At 49.9% G+C, this 15,972-nt stretch overlaps 6 protein-coding genes across 6 annotated transcripts; 3 read left to right on the top strand and 3 right to left on the bottom strand.

Moving 5' to 3' along the window:
• Nucleotides 1-638: 638 nt before the first annotated feature.
• PHATRDRAFT_49667 (predicted protein) lies at nt 639-1,913 on the top strand (the record flags this gene model as incomplete). Its single annotated transcript, XM_002184412.1, has 2 exons — nt 639-1,125; nt 1,267-1,913. Exons 1-2 carry the CDS (start codon nt 711-713, stop codon nt 1,911-1,913), a joined length of 1,062 nt encoding a protein of 353 aa, XP_002184448.1. The 5' UTR covers nt 639-710.
• Nucleotides 1,914-2,054: 141 nt separating this feature from the next.
• PHATRDRAFT_49666 (predicted protein) lies at nt 2,055-4,071 on the bottom strand. The gene has a single exon (XM_002184314.1). It carries the CDS (start codon nt 4,038-4,040, stop codon nt 2,418-2,420), a length of 1,623 nt encoding a protein of 540 aa, XP_002184350.1. The 5' UTR covers nt 4,041-4,071; the 3' UTR covers nt 2,055-2,417.
• An 887-nt stretch (nt 4,072-4,958) lies between these two features.
• PHATRDRAFT_49665 (predicted protein) lies at nt 4,959-6,875 on the top strand (the record flags this gene model as incomplete). Its single annotated transcript, XM_002184411.1, has 1 exon — nt 4,959-6,875. One exon carries the CDS (start codon nt 4,959-4,961, stop codon nt 6,873-6,875), a length of 1,917 nt encoding a protein of 638 aa, XP_002184447.1.
• A 335-nt stretch (nt 6,876-7,210) lies between these two features.
• PHATRDRAFT_49664 (predicted protein) lies at nt 7,211-8,968 on the bottom strand (the record flags this gene model as incomplete). The annotated part of the gene is made up of 1 exon (XM_002184313.1): nt 7,211-8,968. The coding sequence occupies one exon, from the start codon at nt 8,966-8,968 to the stop codon at nt 7,211-7,213; it is 1,758 nt and encodes a 585-aa protein (XP_002184349.1).
• Nucleotides 8,969-9,848: 880 nt separating this feature from the next.
• On the top strand, nt 9,849-12,120 carry PHATRDRAFT_49663 (predicted protein; the record flags this gene model as incomplete). Its single annotated transcript, XM_002184410.1, has 4 exons — nt 9,849-10,697; nt 10,796-11,005; nt 11,115-11,456; nt 11,679-12,120. Exons 1-4 carry the CDS (start codon nt 9,988-9,990, stop codon nt 12,118-12,120), a joined length of 1,704 nt encoding a protein of 567 aa, XP_002184446.1. The 5' UTR covers nt 9,849-9,987.
• A 319-nt stretch (nt 12,121-12,439) lies between these two features.
• PHATRDRAFT_40416 (predicted protein) lies at nt 12,440-14,542 on the bottom strand (the record flags this gene model as incomplete). Its single annotated transcript, XM_002184312.1, has 1 exon — nt 12,440-14,542. One exon carries the CDS (start codon nt 14,540-14,542, stop codon nt 12,440-12,442), a length of 2,103 nt encoding a protein of 700 aa, XP_002184348.1.
• Nucleotides 14,543-15,972: the final 1,430 nt, after the last annotated feature.

Here is a 15,972-nt window from a genome sequence, read left to right as displayed (position 1 = left end):
TGATGGTGAATGTGAAAATTGTAAATAGGATCTACTCTAAGAGATCATCTAAATATTGTTGTAAGGGCTAACGTAAGGCCTCATTGCCATGCAATTTTCCTGGTCCGGTCGCGGACCGATGTAGCCACGAAGGGTGGGAGATCCACTTTCACATTCAGTTACGCCAGTGCAACTTATTGATACGCTATATTGTCAACATGCAAGCTTTGAATCTAATCCTTAGGAATCCGAGCTTTGTTTTCATAAGAACAAAAATTACTCAACGGAAATCTGAAACGCGTGTCCGACTATTGAGCTACTCTCACAATCAAGTAGCGGAAATACACCTACACACTTGGCGATGATATTTATCGTGCGGCTTATAATATTATACTTTTCGGCGTTTGAATCTGAAATATCATGCACTGTAAGTATTAGCGAAAGTGACTAGCTTATGTATAAAATTATGTGGAATATAATTGAAGACAAGTAGAGTAAAGCTTAACTTGCTTTTACTGTTTTCAATAAAGCTTGGCGTTCAAAGGATTTACTTACATTGCAAAATTCTGATTAGGTGCGGCCTGACAAAGAACGAAAATCCCGACTAGGCAATTTCCTCCTTATAATCCGTCCGTCTTCTTATCACTTGCATCCTTGCTTGCGTACATCGGTTTCAATGAGAGTATAGTTGGTTGCTCTCATAGCGCAAAGAGAAACTTTACATTCTGTTCATGGCTTTTCTTGAGGAAAAGAACGCGTTGCGATTGTGTATGAACTTGGCAGTTGTCGTGCTTGTGGCTCTGGCGTTTACGGCAACAAGCATGCAACGCATGGGCGAAATCAATAGAAAGGACTTCAAGATCCAACAAACTTGGAGCGATCAGCAGAAAGCCACCATTATTTCTAAAGGAACAGAGGGCATGTGGCTAAATAGAACAGGATGGCCCAGAGGAGACTGGAAAACCGTCAATAACTTTTACAACGGAGTCGATTTCCAAAATCAATCCACGGAGCCAGTCTACTCGTCGTCCCAAAAAAGTTTTAAACAACGCCTGACACAATCTTGGTTGATCCAAGACGAATCCGGACGAACGGTAATGACGAAATATGGGGTGCAGAGCCGCCCAGGTGCATTTGTGCACATAGGTAAAACGGGCGGCTCATCGTTGAGTCAACATCTCCGATACGGTTGCCACTCCTTCGCTCTCAATCGGTGTAAAGAGAGGTTGCCGGGCAATGAGACAGAGTCGTATCTCTCTCGTCTTACGTCATACTACCATGTGCCAGATTTTGGTAGGCTTCACAAGGCCAGGCACCACGACTTCTTTGCAATCACTATTCGTGATCCTTTCTCTCGTTTTTTGTCGGTGTTTACCTTTATGCACCCACAAAACGTTCGTGCCCGCAAGGGATGCAACCGAGAATTTTGCAAGACCGGGAGCGCGTGGGAGTGCTTCCCTTCCGTGAATGATTTTGCGTGGCACTTAGCGTCAAACGGGACCTCCAAAAGCATCGATGGTAATTTGACCAGTCAAATAAGAATCCAAGACTCCCCTGCAAACGAAAGTGTGCACACTCTGAATTGTAGCGAAGTAGCACAGCAATGGATTGGTGGTGGTCAAGTCGATGCTCCTGCTCATTTTCGATTCGGCACTAGAACAGTCGTGGACGAGTATTTGCCTCCCGGAAGCGTATTCAATTCCACAATTTTGGTGATAAGAAACGAGTATTTGTGGGAAGATTGGATTGCCACAAACGAATGGCTAGGTCAGGAAAAAGGCACGGTTGCTACATTTCCACTCGACGCAGTTCGGGATTTTTCCCAACTCAAGCTACCGGTAACGAAGGAATTATCGGATGACTCACGTCAAATACTGTGTACGTTTTTACAGGATGAATACCGTGCATATCTCCAAGTGCTGCGAATGCCGTGAATATTGGGCCGCTCCATTTATCCCAAAGTCTCAATGTTGCGCGGCAAAACTGTGCGTCACTCGCTTTCACTTTTTAAGAAAGAGAGAGGCGTATGATATCGAACGAAACTATATTGCAAAGGGAACACAAAAGGTTTGTGGTATTGCCTATTAAAATAGTTTTTAGAAGAAATGGGATCTTCGTAAACAAAACATTCACCGCTACTGTTGGCATAGCTGTGATACTACTTGTAGCGTAAAATCGACTAATCAGAGGGCAAATCGCCAAGCACTTTTGTAGCTTCATCGGAAAAAGTACTCTCGGTCGACCTCTGTTCAGTACCCTACCGCTGGCTATCTATGAAGATGAGGCTAGCATGTGCGTTCAACATCGCTCCCCAGAGGTTTCGATTGAGCAAGAAACAATAGTCGGAATCAAGCCGAGGTTTCTCTGTGGTCTCGTCGTAGAAGATGGCGGCATCTTTGTTGGTTCGCTCGCCTCCGGTCCATCGCTACCGATCAACCTTACCGAGCGCCCATGTTGGCACCGTTGGTGATACAGGAGGGTCCACAACAGGAGCAGCACGATTCGTCGCATTTCACTTCGGGTGGGACACCACCAATCTCCTCGCAGTCCACCGTCAAATGCTGTAAACGGCCAAGGGGGGCGACTTGCTGGCACAATGTCGCTGGCATTGTTCCGGTGAGTTGATTTTGTTCCATTTGTAAGCGTTCCAAACCCAACAAGGCACCGAATTCGGTTGGCACGGAACCCCTGAGTGCATTATCGTACAACCACACTTGTTGTAGTCCCGGGATGGATGCGAGACTGCTGGGGATGGTCCCAGTCAAGTTGCAGTGCGTAAAGGACACGGAAGCCAATCCGGGGGCGTCGTTGCCCATGTTGGTGGGTAGCGATCCGGAAAGCCGAGGATTTCTATCCATCCAAACTTCCACGAGGGATGGGGCTTTGACAAACAGGTTCCTGAGAGTGCCGTGCAGATCGGTGTATTCTGCGTAGAGGTACTTGAGGGAGGGCAGATTGGCCTGAGCGAGCGGGAGGGATGAATTGTAGCTGTTGCCGCCCATTTTTAAATAAACCAAGTCGGGCCAGTTGCGAAAAAGGGAGGGTTGCAATGCGCCGCGGTAGAGTGTGTAGGATACGTCGAGATCCTGGAGTTTGGACAGCCGTGAGAGCGCCGTGGGAATGCCTTCGTCAATGGTAACGAACGGCGATTTCCCCAAAAACAATTGTTCTAAGTTGGTCAGATTTCCGAGCCAATCGTTGCCGGCAGCGCCGACGTTGTACACGTGATTGTTGTAGAGATCAAGAATTTGTAGGGCTCGGAGCAGGGCCGTTTCCGGTGGCATGGTACCAGTGAGTACGTTGGACGCGAAATCGAGTTCGACGACTTGACGAGTCTGCGTGTCGCAACGAATACCAAACCATCCGTCGCATTCGTCCGGAAATTGTTCGTTTAGCCAGCCGGTGCTGTTCTGCCAAGGCAGGAGCGAACGGCTGGCGAAGCGGTAACCCGTCCAAGTCGTAGGGACCTGGTAGGTGGCGTAGTAAATACAGGCCAAAGCGTAGCGTTGGACGATACGACTGTCCGTGAAGAGCGCGGACTGGGCATTCGTGGTGGAAGTGGTGTTGTGGGCGACGGCGTGTGCTTCCACGTACTGGAGTGCCTTGAACTGATAGGAATCATGGTTGTTGAATTCGGCCCCGCCTCGCAACGCGAAAGGTTGCAAGATTTCGTAGACGGGGGATCGGGGGACACCACTATCGTTGTTCTTGTCGTTGTTCCCGGAAGGTGCGGAACCGGTACCGCCTTGGTTGCTACTTTGGCTGCTTGGGCTACCGCTGTTATTGTTGCGGCGCTCCACCGCTACGGCAATTCCCAGGGCGACTCCAACTACAACGAGAACACCGAGTAAAGTGTAGTACATCCATTTGCGCCGGGACGTTCGTTGGTAACGGTGATGATGATGATGATAATGGTCGTCGTCACCATCGAACGAGCCCGTGTCTTGCGTTGGATAGAGGTAACTGTCGGACAAACCGAAATGGTCCGGCTCGGATGTGGACGGTGCCGTCTTGGCCGCCGCGCCGACTCCCGCAGTGCGAAACGTATCACCGTAATTCATGCCGCTGTGGAAATAGAGCAAGTAGGAATAATGGGACAAGTGAAAGAGTGAGTGGATATAGGAAGTTACGGAGAGGCCGCAATCGATACTGTGGATTTGTGCAGGTGTCTATCCTTTCCAAGAGCGTGCGCCGTGTAGTAGGAGTTTCTAGCTAGCTAGCTAGCTAGCCTAGGTAGGTTTTGGGGCATGACTTGGCACGCATGCCGTACGGCATTCGTAATCCTTTTCATCAACCGGGTCCAACTGCATTCGAACCTTGCTAGGAGATAAGTATTTCAGGCCATTCCCCCCAAGCACATGCAAATTGAAATCCCAAAATGGCCGAGGCTATTGCAAAGTCGACGTTCATTGGCTAATTTCGTTGCTTGGGAACATTCTTTACTCGCATATACAATTGCCAAGCGAATTGCTGTCCATCGAAAACATACAGGGTCATAGAATGAAGGTATATGGTATACGCGCACGTCGATTTATTACTGTAGAAAGTGATATTCACGTTTTAGCATTTTATATGTAGTAGCCTTTTACCACCCGCTCTAGAGATACTGCCGTCACGGTGGAGCTATAGGATGTCGGGCTGCCACTCTACTAGGGAGCATTTTGAAATTTGAAATATCAAAAACGTTTCCGTCTCACAGTCACATACAATGTCAGTGAATCCGACCCCGAATCTACTCGACTACCTCCATTCGCTTCTATTCGTGTCATCCTTTCTTCGATCGATCTACACAACTTCGCACAGCGTGATCGTTTCCGCATTGTACAGCTCTCTCTCTCTCTCGTTTACAGTTACTACTTGCGCGCCTCATTTTGCAACAGCAGCTTGGGCACGGGTCCGCAGCAGTATATGTAGTAGACACTGCAATCTACGTCGTCCCTCATCCCTACCCTCCACACACGCGCTTCCCCCATCAAGTCATGCCCGACACCACCATCATCGACCACAGCCACACCGTATTCTCCTCGACGTCCCCACTCCCGTTGATTACGGTAGTAGTGCTGACGGACGTGCACTCTTGGGTGGCTGGACACGCCCGACACAGCGATACCGCTACGGCCGACTACGGTGCCGTCCTGTCCTTTTATCAACACTGCCAGAATCTCGCGGCGACTACGCAGTCGACCCACGCACTCCGGGACGTCCTGCTCGTGAACAATGGGGATTTCCTCGACGGAACCGGCCTATCCACTGTCCCACCCTTGCATCTACTCCCTATTCTGAATCGGATGCCCTGGGACGCCTTCAATCTCGGCAATCACGAACTCTATCACGACGAGTCCGTCGCCTTCCTCCAACGCAACGGAGCGTTTAACACCATGGGTAGCAAGGTCGGGAACGGTGGGAACTACTTGACCTCCAATACCTACTGGAACTCTTCGGACAGAGATCACACCGCGATGAAAGAGAACGACGACGAGAACGAGCGTGTCCAGAACTGGCTCGACGATGTGGCCGATCGTTACCAAAGGACGAAGCGGAACGTGACTCAGTTACGACCCTTGGGTCGACGCTATACCATTTTGCACGCTCCACACGTTAACGCTCACGTGCTAACCTTTGGTTTTCTCTACAACTTTACCAACTACTGTTCTTCGACGTACGTACAACCGGTACAGGAAGCAATCCGCGAAAAGTGGTTCCGACGTGCCTTGCTCGACGAATCCTACGACGCTATTCTCGTTTTAGCCCACATGGATTATCAGGACCAACTCGTCACGGTCCTTCATCGTGCGATACGGAACATTTTGAACGAAACGACCGCCGCTCCCCAAACGCCGATCCAGTTTATCAATGGGCATTCGCATCGACGCGGTTACGCTGTTTTGGATCCGTTGGCGACCGCCATGGAAGCGGGACGCTTTCTCGATACCGTCGGTGTGGTAACCTTTCCCACTACCCGTGCGGCACACAATCGGACCCACGAACATGGGGACGTGGCGGACCTTTTTGGTCACGTCTTTTTGGACGCAAATCGAAAGGCCTTGCGAGAGGCGGTCGGTATCAAAAACGATGTCGACTTTGATACCCCGGCCGGACAAGCCTTGTCGGTTTTGATTAATAGTACACGAGCGGCTCTTGGACTCGATGACGTCCTGGGATGTGCCCCAGAAAAGTACTTTCTACCGGAGTGGGATACTCCAGCGTCACTCTGGAGACTCTACACGGAACACGTTGTTCCGGCGACGCTGACCCACGATAATGCGTCGCGAGTCTTTGTGCAATCCACCGGGGCCTGGCGAATGGATTTGTTTGCGGGCACGGTCACCCGTGACGATCTCGTTGCCGTTTCGCCCTACAACGACACAATTTACGCTGTGGCTAGGAATGTGGACGGGAGAGCCTTGCGAAAGGCTTTGAAAGGTTTCCAAACTATTCCAGACAATGCGACGCTCCCCCCGTGGGCTGTAGCTTCTGCACACAGCATTCACAAGCACGGATCCTATGACCTGTGGGCTCCGCGCTTTGACATCCCCCGTCTTCATGCCCATTTGCATCAGGTCTGGCCCCACTGGAACACCACCACTCCAATTCAACTGTTCAACATAAGCAACCCAAATCAAGCGTTAACAACGACAGCCTTGTGGGTGGAATTTGTGTCGACGCACTGGACGTGTCTGCGAAACACACCTGTAGGAGACCGAAGTACCCACTGGTTACTTGCACTAGCGATTGTGGGAATGGTAGTGCTGGGCAGCGGAGTTCTGTTGCAAGAGCGGCTTCGTTTCGTTTCGAAAGATACTTCGGATGCCCAGGCTTTGGTCCGGGATGGTGCAGATGCTGTAACGAGTTCGCACGGTAAATACGGATCTTTGGATGATGACGAAGCGGCGTGACGTGCGCTATACGGACACGGTTTGGCTGGTTTGAAAAAATATGTGATAAGCACCAAAGGAAAATGATTGGAATCGAAAGTGTTTGGCCAGACGTTTGTGTGGAACACTTTCTCACAAGCACTTGGTAATTCGCGGCCTCGTTGTATCGGATCCTACGGTGGAGTAGAAGTGGCTGACCACCGTGGTCGGTGGACCCCCAAGGACGCCGCACTGGAATTATTTGTGATCATTGCTTTGATGCAGGGAGTACCGACAGGATCTAATTAAATGATCATACCTGTAGAAATGTGGCTTAAAACAATATTCTTATCTTTAAAATTGAAAGCGATGTAGGTCTACGCTTGTCCATTGTCTATCGGGAAGGAATATTCCATGCGGTCCGCTTTCCATTCCCAAGGACGAATGGCCCTTTCGACAGCTTTTTCGTTCATTGCAAGAGGACTTATTGAAGGCTGTCCTTCTCTATGCATTGATTCTATTGACGGCGTAGCAAGGTGAACGGATATACCACTCTCCGGAACACTTATTCCCTGACCGGGATAAGACAACACGTATTGTCCACGTCCAATTGTTTGCATGGCAAGTAGGATGTGCATGAGTCGACTCCAGTGTTTCAAAGCACTGGTCTCGCTTCGACCAAATGGACCCGGAATGTGTACCAAACCATGCGCCAAACTGACATGATCCCAACGCAAAATTGTACAACGAAGCGGATCTATGCTGCCCACAACAACGTGAGAAGTTGGCTGTAGTACATGGTCCAGAATCCAGAGCGCTTTCTCACTAGGACTTGGTTGTTCGCGGCCTCGTTCGGGGAAGTATTCGATCCTACTATGGAGTAGAAGTGACTGGCCACTGTGGTCGGTTAATCCTCTGGGACGCCGCACTAGAATCCTTTGCGATCGTTGCTTCAATACAGGGACCACCAATAGAATATAAATAAACGATTGCGGGCAACCGCTTGTTGGTTGTTGTGCTTGTTGTATACTTGTGGACTCCAGCCACTCCGTCATTCCCAATCGAAAGGCTTTCTCCAAACACAGTCTTGGTGTCTTGACCGAGTGTACGAGCGGAGCGTCCAGTATTGGTATTTCGTACGTTTCGCCATCGCAGAAATATGGCAAGGTCCAGTCGCTGTTTGCTGGTTCCTGGAGTAGTACTTCCAGAGTTTCAATGCTGGTAATGAGAGTTGCGTTGTGCGTCTTGGCCAGCTGGAGAGCTTGTTTGTCACTGTGCAACGGCAAATGCGATCTCGGTGGCCTTGATGGTAACGCGATTTCCTGCCCATCATCTGGAAGTTTGCAAACAGCCCCTTGCGATGCAGGTCCGCCAACAAGCTCGTGTTCGCATCGCTCTGGCGAAAACGAGTGCTCTGGCTGGACCGAAATAATTTGACGGCACTTCCCCGCCACAACTGTAGACGCCAGTAGTCCTCCACTCCAAAAGCGCTGAACGAACGCGTGTGCTTTCGAGCGGTCATCGGTTAACCCTAGGAACACTCGATCTGCGGCTGATTTCCAAAATTCCAGCACAGCTTTTTCGTAGACGCGTTGCTCGCCGATGAGCAACTTACGTAGTTTCTGCAATTCACCAAGCTGTTGGCGAGAAAGGGATGTTCCCTTGGCTTGTAGCTGTCGCAATCGTTGATGTTGTCCGGGAGTCATGGTTGATTTGGTGGCATCGTCAATGGCGTGTAGGAGGGGCTGATTTGCCGTTTCGTCTTCCGGTTTGTCACCGACGGAACCTTGCGTATCGGCAGACGTGCTCGTCGGAGTAGAAGGAACCCTACCCAGTGACGCGAGAAAATCGCGAATTAATGGACAAGGGGAGCGACTTAATCCTCTGGCGTCGATAGTGGCAATGAGAGCCTGTGATGAAGGCAAAGGCCGGTGTCGCCGCTTCCTCGATTCGGCTGCAAACGAGTTCCAAAAGGTCGCCGAGTCCGTCGGTGGACGGTCCGTCACATGGGGGACTTCGTTCAGTACTGACAGTGATTCCTTGCCTGCGCTGGCCTGGAGACTTTCCCAATCGACAGCGTTGTCGTTGCGGTGGGCACGCTGGCGCTTGCGTTGGCTGGAAACGGAAGAGTCCATGGAAAGGACGAGTCGATTCTCTGGGGCAACGAGATTTGTTTCGTTTCTGAGTCGCGTCGCACCGTGCCATGCCGTCCCAACGCGAGTATCGACGGTCGGGACGTCACGGTTGGTCGTCCAGACTAGAGTTAACCGAGTGAACACTATAGTTACACCGTAAGTAAGCATCGTGCCAAAAGCACGACTGAGTCTTCCAGACCGTGTGGTTGTCTGCGTTTGGAAAAACCAAAGATTCTTAGTTCTCGTTTCCGACCACCGGGGTGGTTGCTGCTGACTTGAAGGTCGTTCCGAAATCGAAGGCGTGGCGACCGATGTCGCTATACGAGCTATTTCGGAGAACGCGATAGGTCACGCGATGACCACTATAACAGTCAGTTTTCAGGACTCGCTGCGAAATTTTTGTTAAGTGTTTCCGTTTTCATTCCCACCGGTTTCGGACCGCTGGGAGTAGCCCGCTCTATAACGGTAATCACTTGCCCGGTCTTGATTTCTGGGGTCTGCAAATGTCCGTCGAAACGGAGTCTCTAATTATAGACTTGAACGCGAGAGAAAGTGGTACCATATCTAATGTCCTTCGATATTGTTCGAATTAACGACGGACTCGATCACTATCTGTAATTGTACTTACTACGTGTCACGAATCCATATGGTCTCCCAAACGAAATCTGTGACCTTCGATTCGTTTGGCCTGTCAACGGCCGATGGACGAACGCTGGTTCCGAATCGCGGGAGGCATTCGACGGAGTGGCGAGAGCTCGTCTCGATTGCGTCGTGACTTTTGCTACGGGAAAAACGGGGGGAACCGAAGGGGCCCCCACCCAAAAATCTCTCGAACCAGACCTCACTTCTCGACCTTTTCCATGCACACACTTTGTTCCCCTACACACACAATTTTCCACGTGACTTTTCCACGGGACCCGCGCCTCGATTGTAAATCTACCGTGTTACCGTTAGTTCGAGTGTCGAACAGTAAATCCCTCTCCGATCCAAGAGTGAATTGTCGACAATCATTCATCCACATGTCGTTCCATACCAGCACCAACTCTCCCAACAGTCTCTTAGCGCCTTCGAGAAGAAGCGTTGCCTCGTTGCCTTTGCCCTCCCCAACGAGCCCCACCAAAATATGTCAATGCGAACAACCCGTGCGAGGTCCCCACCAGTCCGTTTCGGGCGCGGAATCTCGGGGGGGACGCGAGGGGTGCCAAAAATGTTGGGGTCGCGTGGCCTCGCGCAAACATGCCCCACTCTCTCCCGTTGCCCAACGTACACTCCGAGATTCTTCCGAAGATGAAGACAACGACGATGAGACCACGGTAGGTTCGTCCCTAGAGGAAGAATGCAGTGAACGGTCTCTTCCGCTCAAGAAGCGCGCTCGTACGGAAACGGTGGCGCCCGTAGCCGTTGCTACTACGGATACTTCTTCCCCGAGCTCTCCCCGCTCCCAACGCGAGCTTTTGTCGGAGTCGCTCTTGCTGACGACGACGACGACAACTAGTGAAACGGTCCCGATTTATAACCCTACGGCAACGGATCAAACGGCTGCGCTCATTTCCAAAGCAATCAAAAGCATCAATTCCACCGAGAAGCCAGTCTCCGTTCAGCACGGAATGACCGTCTTGGAGGCTTTGGAACACAGTTTACGGGGTCTTTCCAAGGAAGATGCAGCCGAAGCGCGCTGGCAATTTCACTACATGGAACTGACGGAATATCGCAAGAAGAACGGGCATTGGTATGTCTCTTGTTGTCGATGCCGTCTTTGCTGCAATGGTACCTGCTTATTTCGAAACCTCTCGTCTCACTTGGATATTCTCCATCATTTTGTTGTAGTCTGGTGCCGCGACCGCATTCCACTCTAGGAGCCTGGGTAAACACACAGCGAGTCTTGTACGCCAAGCGTCAGCGGGGTGAGCCTTCGTCCTTGACACCCTTGCGTATTCGCCAGCTAGAAGCCTTGGATTTTGTTTGGGACGATTATGGCAAGCGTTGGAACGACCTCTACCAGGAGCTGGTGGCGTACAAAAAGAAAACCGGTAGTTGGTACGTGTGTGGAAATTTCGAAATTCGGAGGGTGTCATCAGATGTCCTTGATACCTGTACCTGTTCACATGCTCACAGCTCTGGTTGTTGTCGCTTGTGTTCCCGACAGTATGGTACCCCGTTCCTTCCCGGAAAATCCCAAGCTTGGCCGTTGGGTCTACACACAACGTACCCGATATACGCAGTACGCCCTGAGTCCGGATCGCGTGGCAAAGCTGGACGACCTTGGCTTTGTCTGGAAGATCTTTGCCCGGTCCAACTGGCACGATTGCTACCAGCAGCTCGTGGACTTCAAACAGGCGTACGGACACTGTCGAGTGCCGCGGCAGTACGATGAAAATCGCAAGCTAGGTAGTTGGGTACAAACACAGCGGACGGAAATGAAGTACCGCAAAATGGGACGGCCGTCTCGTATGACGGAAGACCGAATCGAGCTATTAAACGATCTCAGGTTTGAATGGAAAGTCAATCAGACAAAAGAGCTCGGCTCGTTCACTGCATCGGGATAGATATCCGGTACTGTTGGAGTTCCGAGTTCCTTGTATATGCTTGGTGTTTATTCAGAAAGGTTATTTTTACTAGTTGACGTGTTACATTTCTTCTTGATACCGTAGTATTCAGGTGACTGCGTTTCGAACGAGTCGTTTTCGTGATTACTACTCGTCTTGTATAGGCAGCGGTTGGTGCAAAGCCTCCGCAACTCGGCACCAGTTCCGCGCTTGGACGAGTCTATTCGCGTTGTTTTGTTTGACGATACTCAGCATTTTGGGATCGTGCTCGTGATGCCATTCACGCAGACTCCTGGAAGACGCCAAGGACTGTACTACCCCCACATCGGTGGCGTGTGCGTTGGGGCGCACTCGGAGCAAACGCACGTCCGCGTCGATGGCGTGCGGCGACGAGGATTCCAGCTCTGGTGGCGACGTGCGCGCCAACAACCCTCTGCCTCGAAAACACGCTGCATCGGTTGTATCGTTCAACCGAGCCGGCTGAAAGTACACCGAGACGGGGGCTTTGCCGGAAAACGACACGTTGCAAGGCAGGACGTGAAATTCCGTCCGAGCATTGCGTGCAGTAGTATCTTCGCTTGGCGCGACGCTCATTCTACAGAGTAAAGGCTTTTGAAGTCTCTCTGTAACATTCGATGGTGCGACGGCTATATGCGTTGCGGCGCGCACAGGTACAGCTAAAGACAATCCAATTGAAATCACAATAGGTAATCATAAACAACTATTCCGTGATTGCGCCAAAATCGGCCGTCATCCTCTGTCTTCACGTAATCTTGCGGGTGTTTCCCTTGGTCTTTTAGAGTGAGTCGCGGGCGTTCATGATTCGCGTACCGTGAAATTGTCAAACTACCCGTATTCACTGCCAAGACTATCCTAAAAGACCTCCTTCTGCGTTGTGATGGAAACTGAGAAATTAATCAAAGAATTATCGTCGGATACGTTTGTCCCCCCCAACAGTGGGAGACCAACTCTCCAAAGTCTCCAATGTCACCAACTCCTCGAGTGCGCACTTTTGGCAACGCATACCCGTTTTGTGAGCATGTACTAAATCTGATTTGACTTGTAGACAGAATGACATGGCTTTTCGGCCCCATCTTTCGAGTTCCGACTTTGGGATCGAGAACGACGATACTGGCAGAAGCTGCAACGGTTGATTCTGACCCGGGTCCGCACAAATATTGAACACTTCGGGGTGAGCACGGCCATCTTCTTTTAGAGGAAAGACCAGCACAAAACATTGATCTCGGAGCATCAAGCTCTCTCCAGGGTTACCTATACTCAAGCGTAGTCGGGAGCCTGATTCGCGTAGCATGGACCGACCGTCGACCCAGCTTGCGCTCGCGCGGCTATCAAAGTACTTCGAATATGGACTGTTTATCGATCCTTTCTCTGATCCTGGTCGCATTGGGTTTATTGCTCTTCCAAAGAGCAGTTCTAGCAAAGTCGGAGCAATGTCGAGCGAAGTCCAGTTGCCGCTCACAAATGCCTGTGATTTTTGAAGTAGCTTCTGGATACGCGGATTGCGACTGTGAAACGTAACGCCGACGTCAAAAGCCTCTTCGTAATTTTGCTCGAATGTGGTAAACTGGGAATCTCGGTCCTTAAAGTGACCGCCGTGGTCTCCCAAAAAGACAAACAGAGTTGAGTTCATCAAATGGCGATCTTCAAACGACTTGACCAACAGATCTAGCCACGTGTCAAGGTAGGACACTTCGTTCAGAAAGCCGTTGACTTTCTCATCCAAACTGAACGATTGTGGTTTCCAACCCCCTCCAGAAGGTGGAATGGCATACGGATCATGTGTGATACCGCTCAGATACGAAAGGAAAAAGGGTTTGGTCTGGCTATCCACCCATTCTGTGACAGGATCCAGCAACACAATGTCTTCATAACCAAAATAATTGGCCGTGTGGTTTTGTTGGAATGCTGCGGTTGGATGGTTCGCACGATCATAGCTCTCTCGCCCATACATTCTGGGGTATCCAATGTTTCGCATAAGGTGGTTTTGGTGGTCAAAGGTTTCGGTCAAGGATTTGAAAAACTGACTCTCATACCCTAATCGGTCAAGTATCTGCGGAAGACAGGGATGATAAAGATTTTGTGCATGCTCAACGGTGCCGTGGAAAGGCAAGGCATGCAATGAGCAAAGCGTACTTGCAAGGCTTTTGTGTGTCAAACCAGAAGCCGATTTCATATGAGGAACGTAAAGTGTTGAATTGGAGTCTCTGACCCATTGATCGTAAAATGGTGTTATCTTGTCATGGATGGTGATATTGGGCACAAATCGCCTCGCCCATGGTGTAGAGCCATCAAACGGCATCATATCTGCTCGAACAGATTCCAAAAATACCAGAACAACGTTGATCGGCTCATCCGTATAGTCACGCTCGAACGGGGCTCTTTGAACAAGCTGTTTCATTGCGTTAACTTCAGCTCGCCACCACTTGTTTTGATCTCCTGAGTCGTCTTTGCTATTTGCTACGTGGAGCAACTCTTGATACTGTTGAAAGCCCTTTGTGACTTCCAGTGACACCATAAGCAAGGGTGTTGTCGAAAGCCTTGTGTATGGAATAGACGGTCGTAGCAGGAGAACTAATATGCCGTAAATAGTCAAAAGTGCGGCCACGCTCTTCTTTGCGGTGAGTAAATGAGTAAATCCTCTAGCAGGACTTGGCGCACTTGTGGTACCGGGCAGGTGTCTGCTTGTTGTGGCAGTAATTCGGTCTTTTTGTTGGCGACGGGATGATCCTTTATGACAAGGAAATGGAAACAAGCTCAACAAGATCGTCCAGGACATTTGTCCCATAATAACCATCCACACCTTGAGCGCCCCCTCTTCGGCCTTGGAGGAAATCAAGCTTTGGAATTCTTCCCAACGATACCAAGCGAGTGGGACCCGATCCCAGGGAATTCCGAGACCATGACCAATCCAGAAGGTTACCTCCGCGGCGCAAATACCAACCGTACACACAACAGCTGTTACGCTTGCGGTCCAAAGAATTACGGAGACAATGTACGTGGACCTCATCGAAAGCGATGCGTTGATTAGCAACACAAAAAGCACATCCTGAAGCCAGAGCGAAGGAAACCAAAAGTAGGACGCAATTGAATCGAAATCAATGGTTTCTACACAGACAGTTAGTTTTCTCAAGATTAGCGAGATGCCGACAAAGATGACCAATAGGCGACGCATTGGATCACGATAGGAAGAACGTCCTATTCCCTTTTTATCGAACGGCACCATTGGAAACGTGTTTGTCTATAGACTAACGCAGAATGTATATCTTGCCCCATGGTACCAGCGTCGATGTCGAGTACTCCTGACGGGAGGTTGACTTCCCGGTGGGCCTCTCTTGCCATCGGACCGTAAAAAGGCACTGACTTGTGCGAACCTCGTTCTCATGACTTGAAATATTTTCTAAAGATGCTCGCTCGCTCTGACTACAGAATAGGTAGTTAGTCGACTGGTATTTCTGGCTTTATTTATTTGGGATCAGCTCAAAGAGCAATATTCAAAGTATCTTCCTTTTCTCGATCTCAGAAATTGATTCGCTTCTTGGGAAGCGCAGGGTTTACGTTACATTAGTGAAATTCATATTGATTCTAGGAAAAGTACCAGTATATCCGAGCGCAAAAGGAGCAAGGCAAGATCCATACAGAAAATACCTAATCCGTAGTGCCACCGAAACTAAATGACAAAAAAGCGGCTACGAAGAGTTTTCCGTTTTACCAAAGCAAGACAGTGACTATTGCGCGAAAAATTCGAGTGCTAGATCTTCCAAATATGAATGATAATGAAAGAAATCGCATGCTACAAAATTGGCCTTCTCATGAGAACCATGTCAGGATTCCCTTGGCAGATTGGCTTGTTTGACTATGAGCAGCAGCAAACTGTAACTCCTTCACAGTGAGCGCGCTTTTTACGGACAAAATGGGAAAGGCATCCGGTTGAAAATCAATTGAAACAACGAAAGGCCCTTTGCCACTTTGTGGACTTTCGGTGTACATTCCTCTGCGTTTCTTTGCCGCGTCCGCTTGAAATACCTTTCTCTACTCTCGAGAGGGTAGAAAATGCACAGAGGCAAAAAAGGACACAAGAGAAATAAGGTCACATAGAGAGGGCTGTGCAGTTATGTTACTGTTTGTTGGATTACCGGTAGGACTTTCGTGCTTAGCTGCCGGTTCTCCATGCCGAACAGTCTTTCACAGATACGGTTCTCCCTTCTCACTGTCAAGCAGTAATGAAAATCTCCAGCTATGCAAATCTCCAGTATCACTGTCAATCCTTGTCCATAACATCAATTGACAGACATTTTTGCCTGTCACAGTCAGACGATTGGAACCCTTCCCAATGGGAATAAGAGGGGTTAATGATTGATTGTCAGAGTGCCCGTGAACCCACTTCCCCCTTTCCCGCATCGTTGGGCGCGTGTACGTGTCCTGCGACACAGGTATATC

Source organism: Phaeodactylum tricornutum, chromosome 23, assembly GCF_000150955.2.
Source record: "Phaeodactylum tricornutum CCAP 1055/1 chromosome 23, whole genome shotgun sequence".
Taxonomy (NCBI): Eukaryota; Bacillariophyta; class Bacillariophyceae; order Surirellales; family Neidiaceae; genus Phaeodactylum; species Phaeodactylum tricornutum.
Note: the sequence above shows the minus strand (reverse complement) of the source record. Positions and strands in the feature narration are given on the sequence as shown.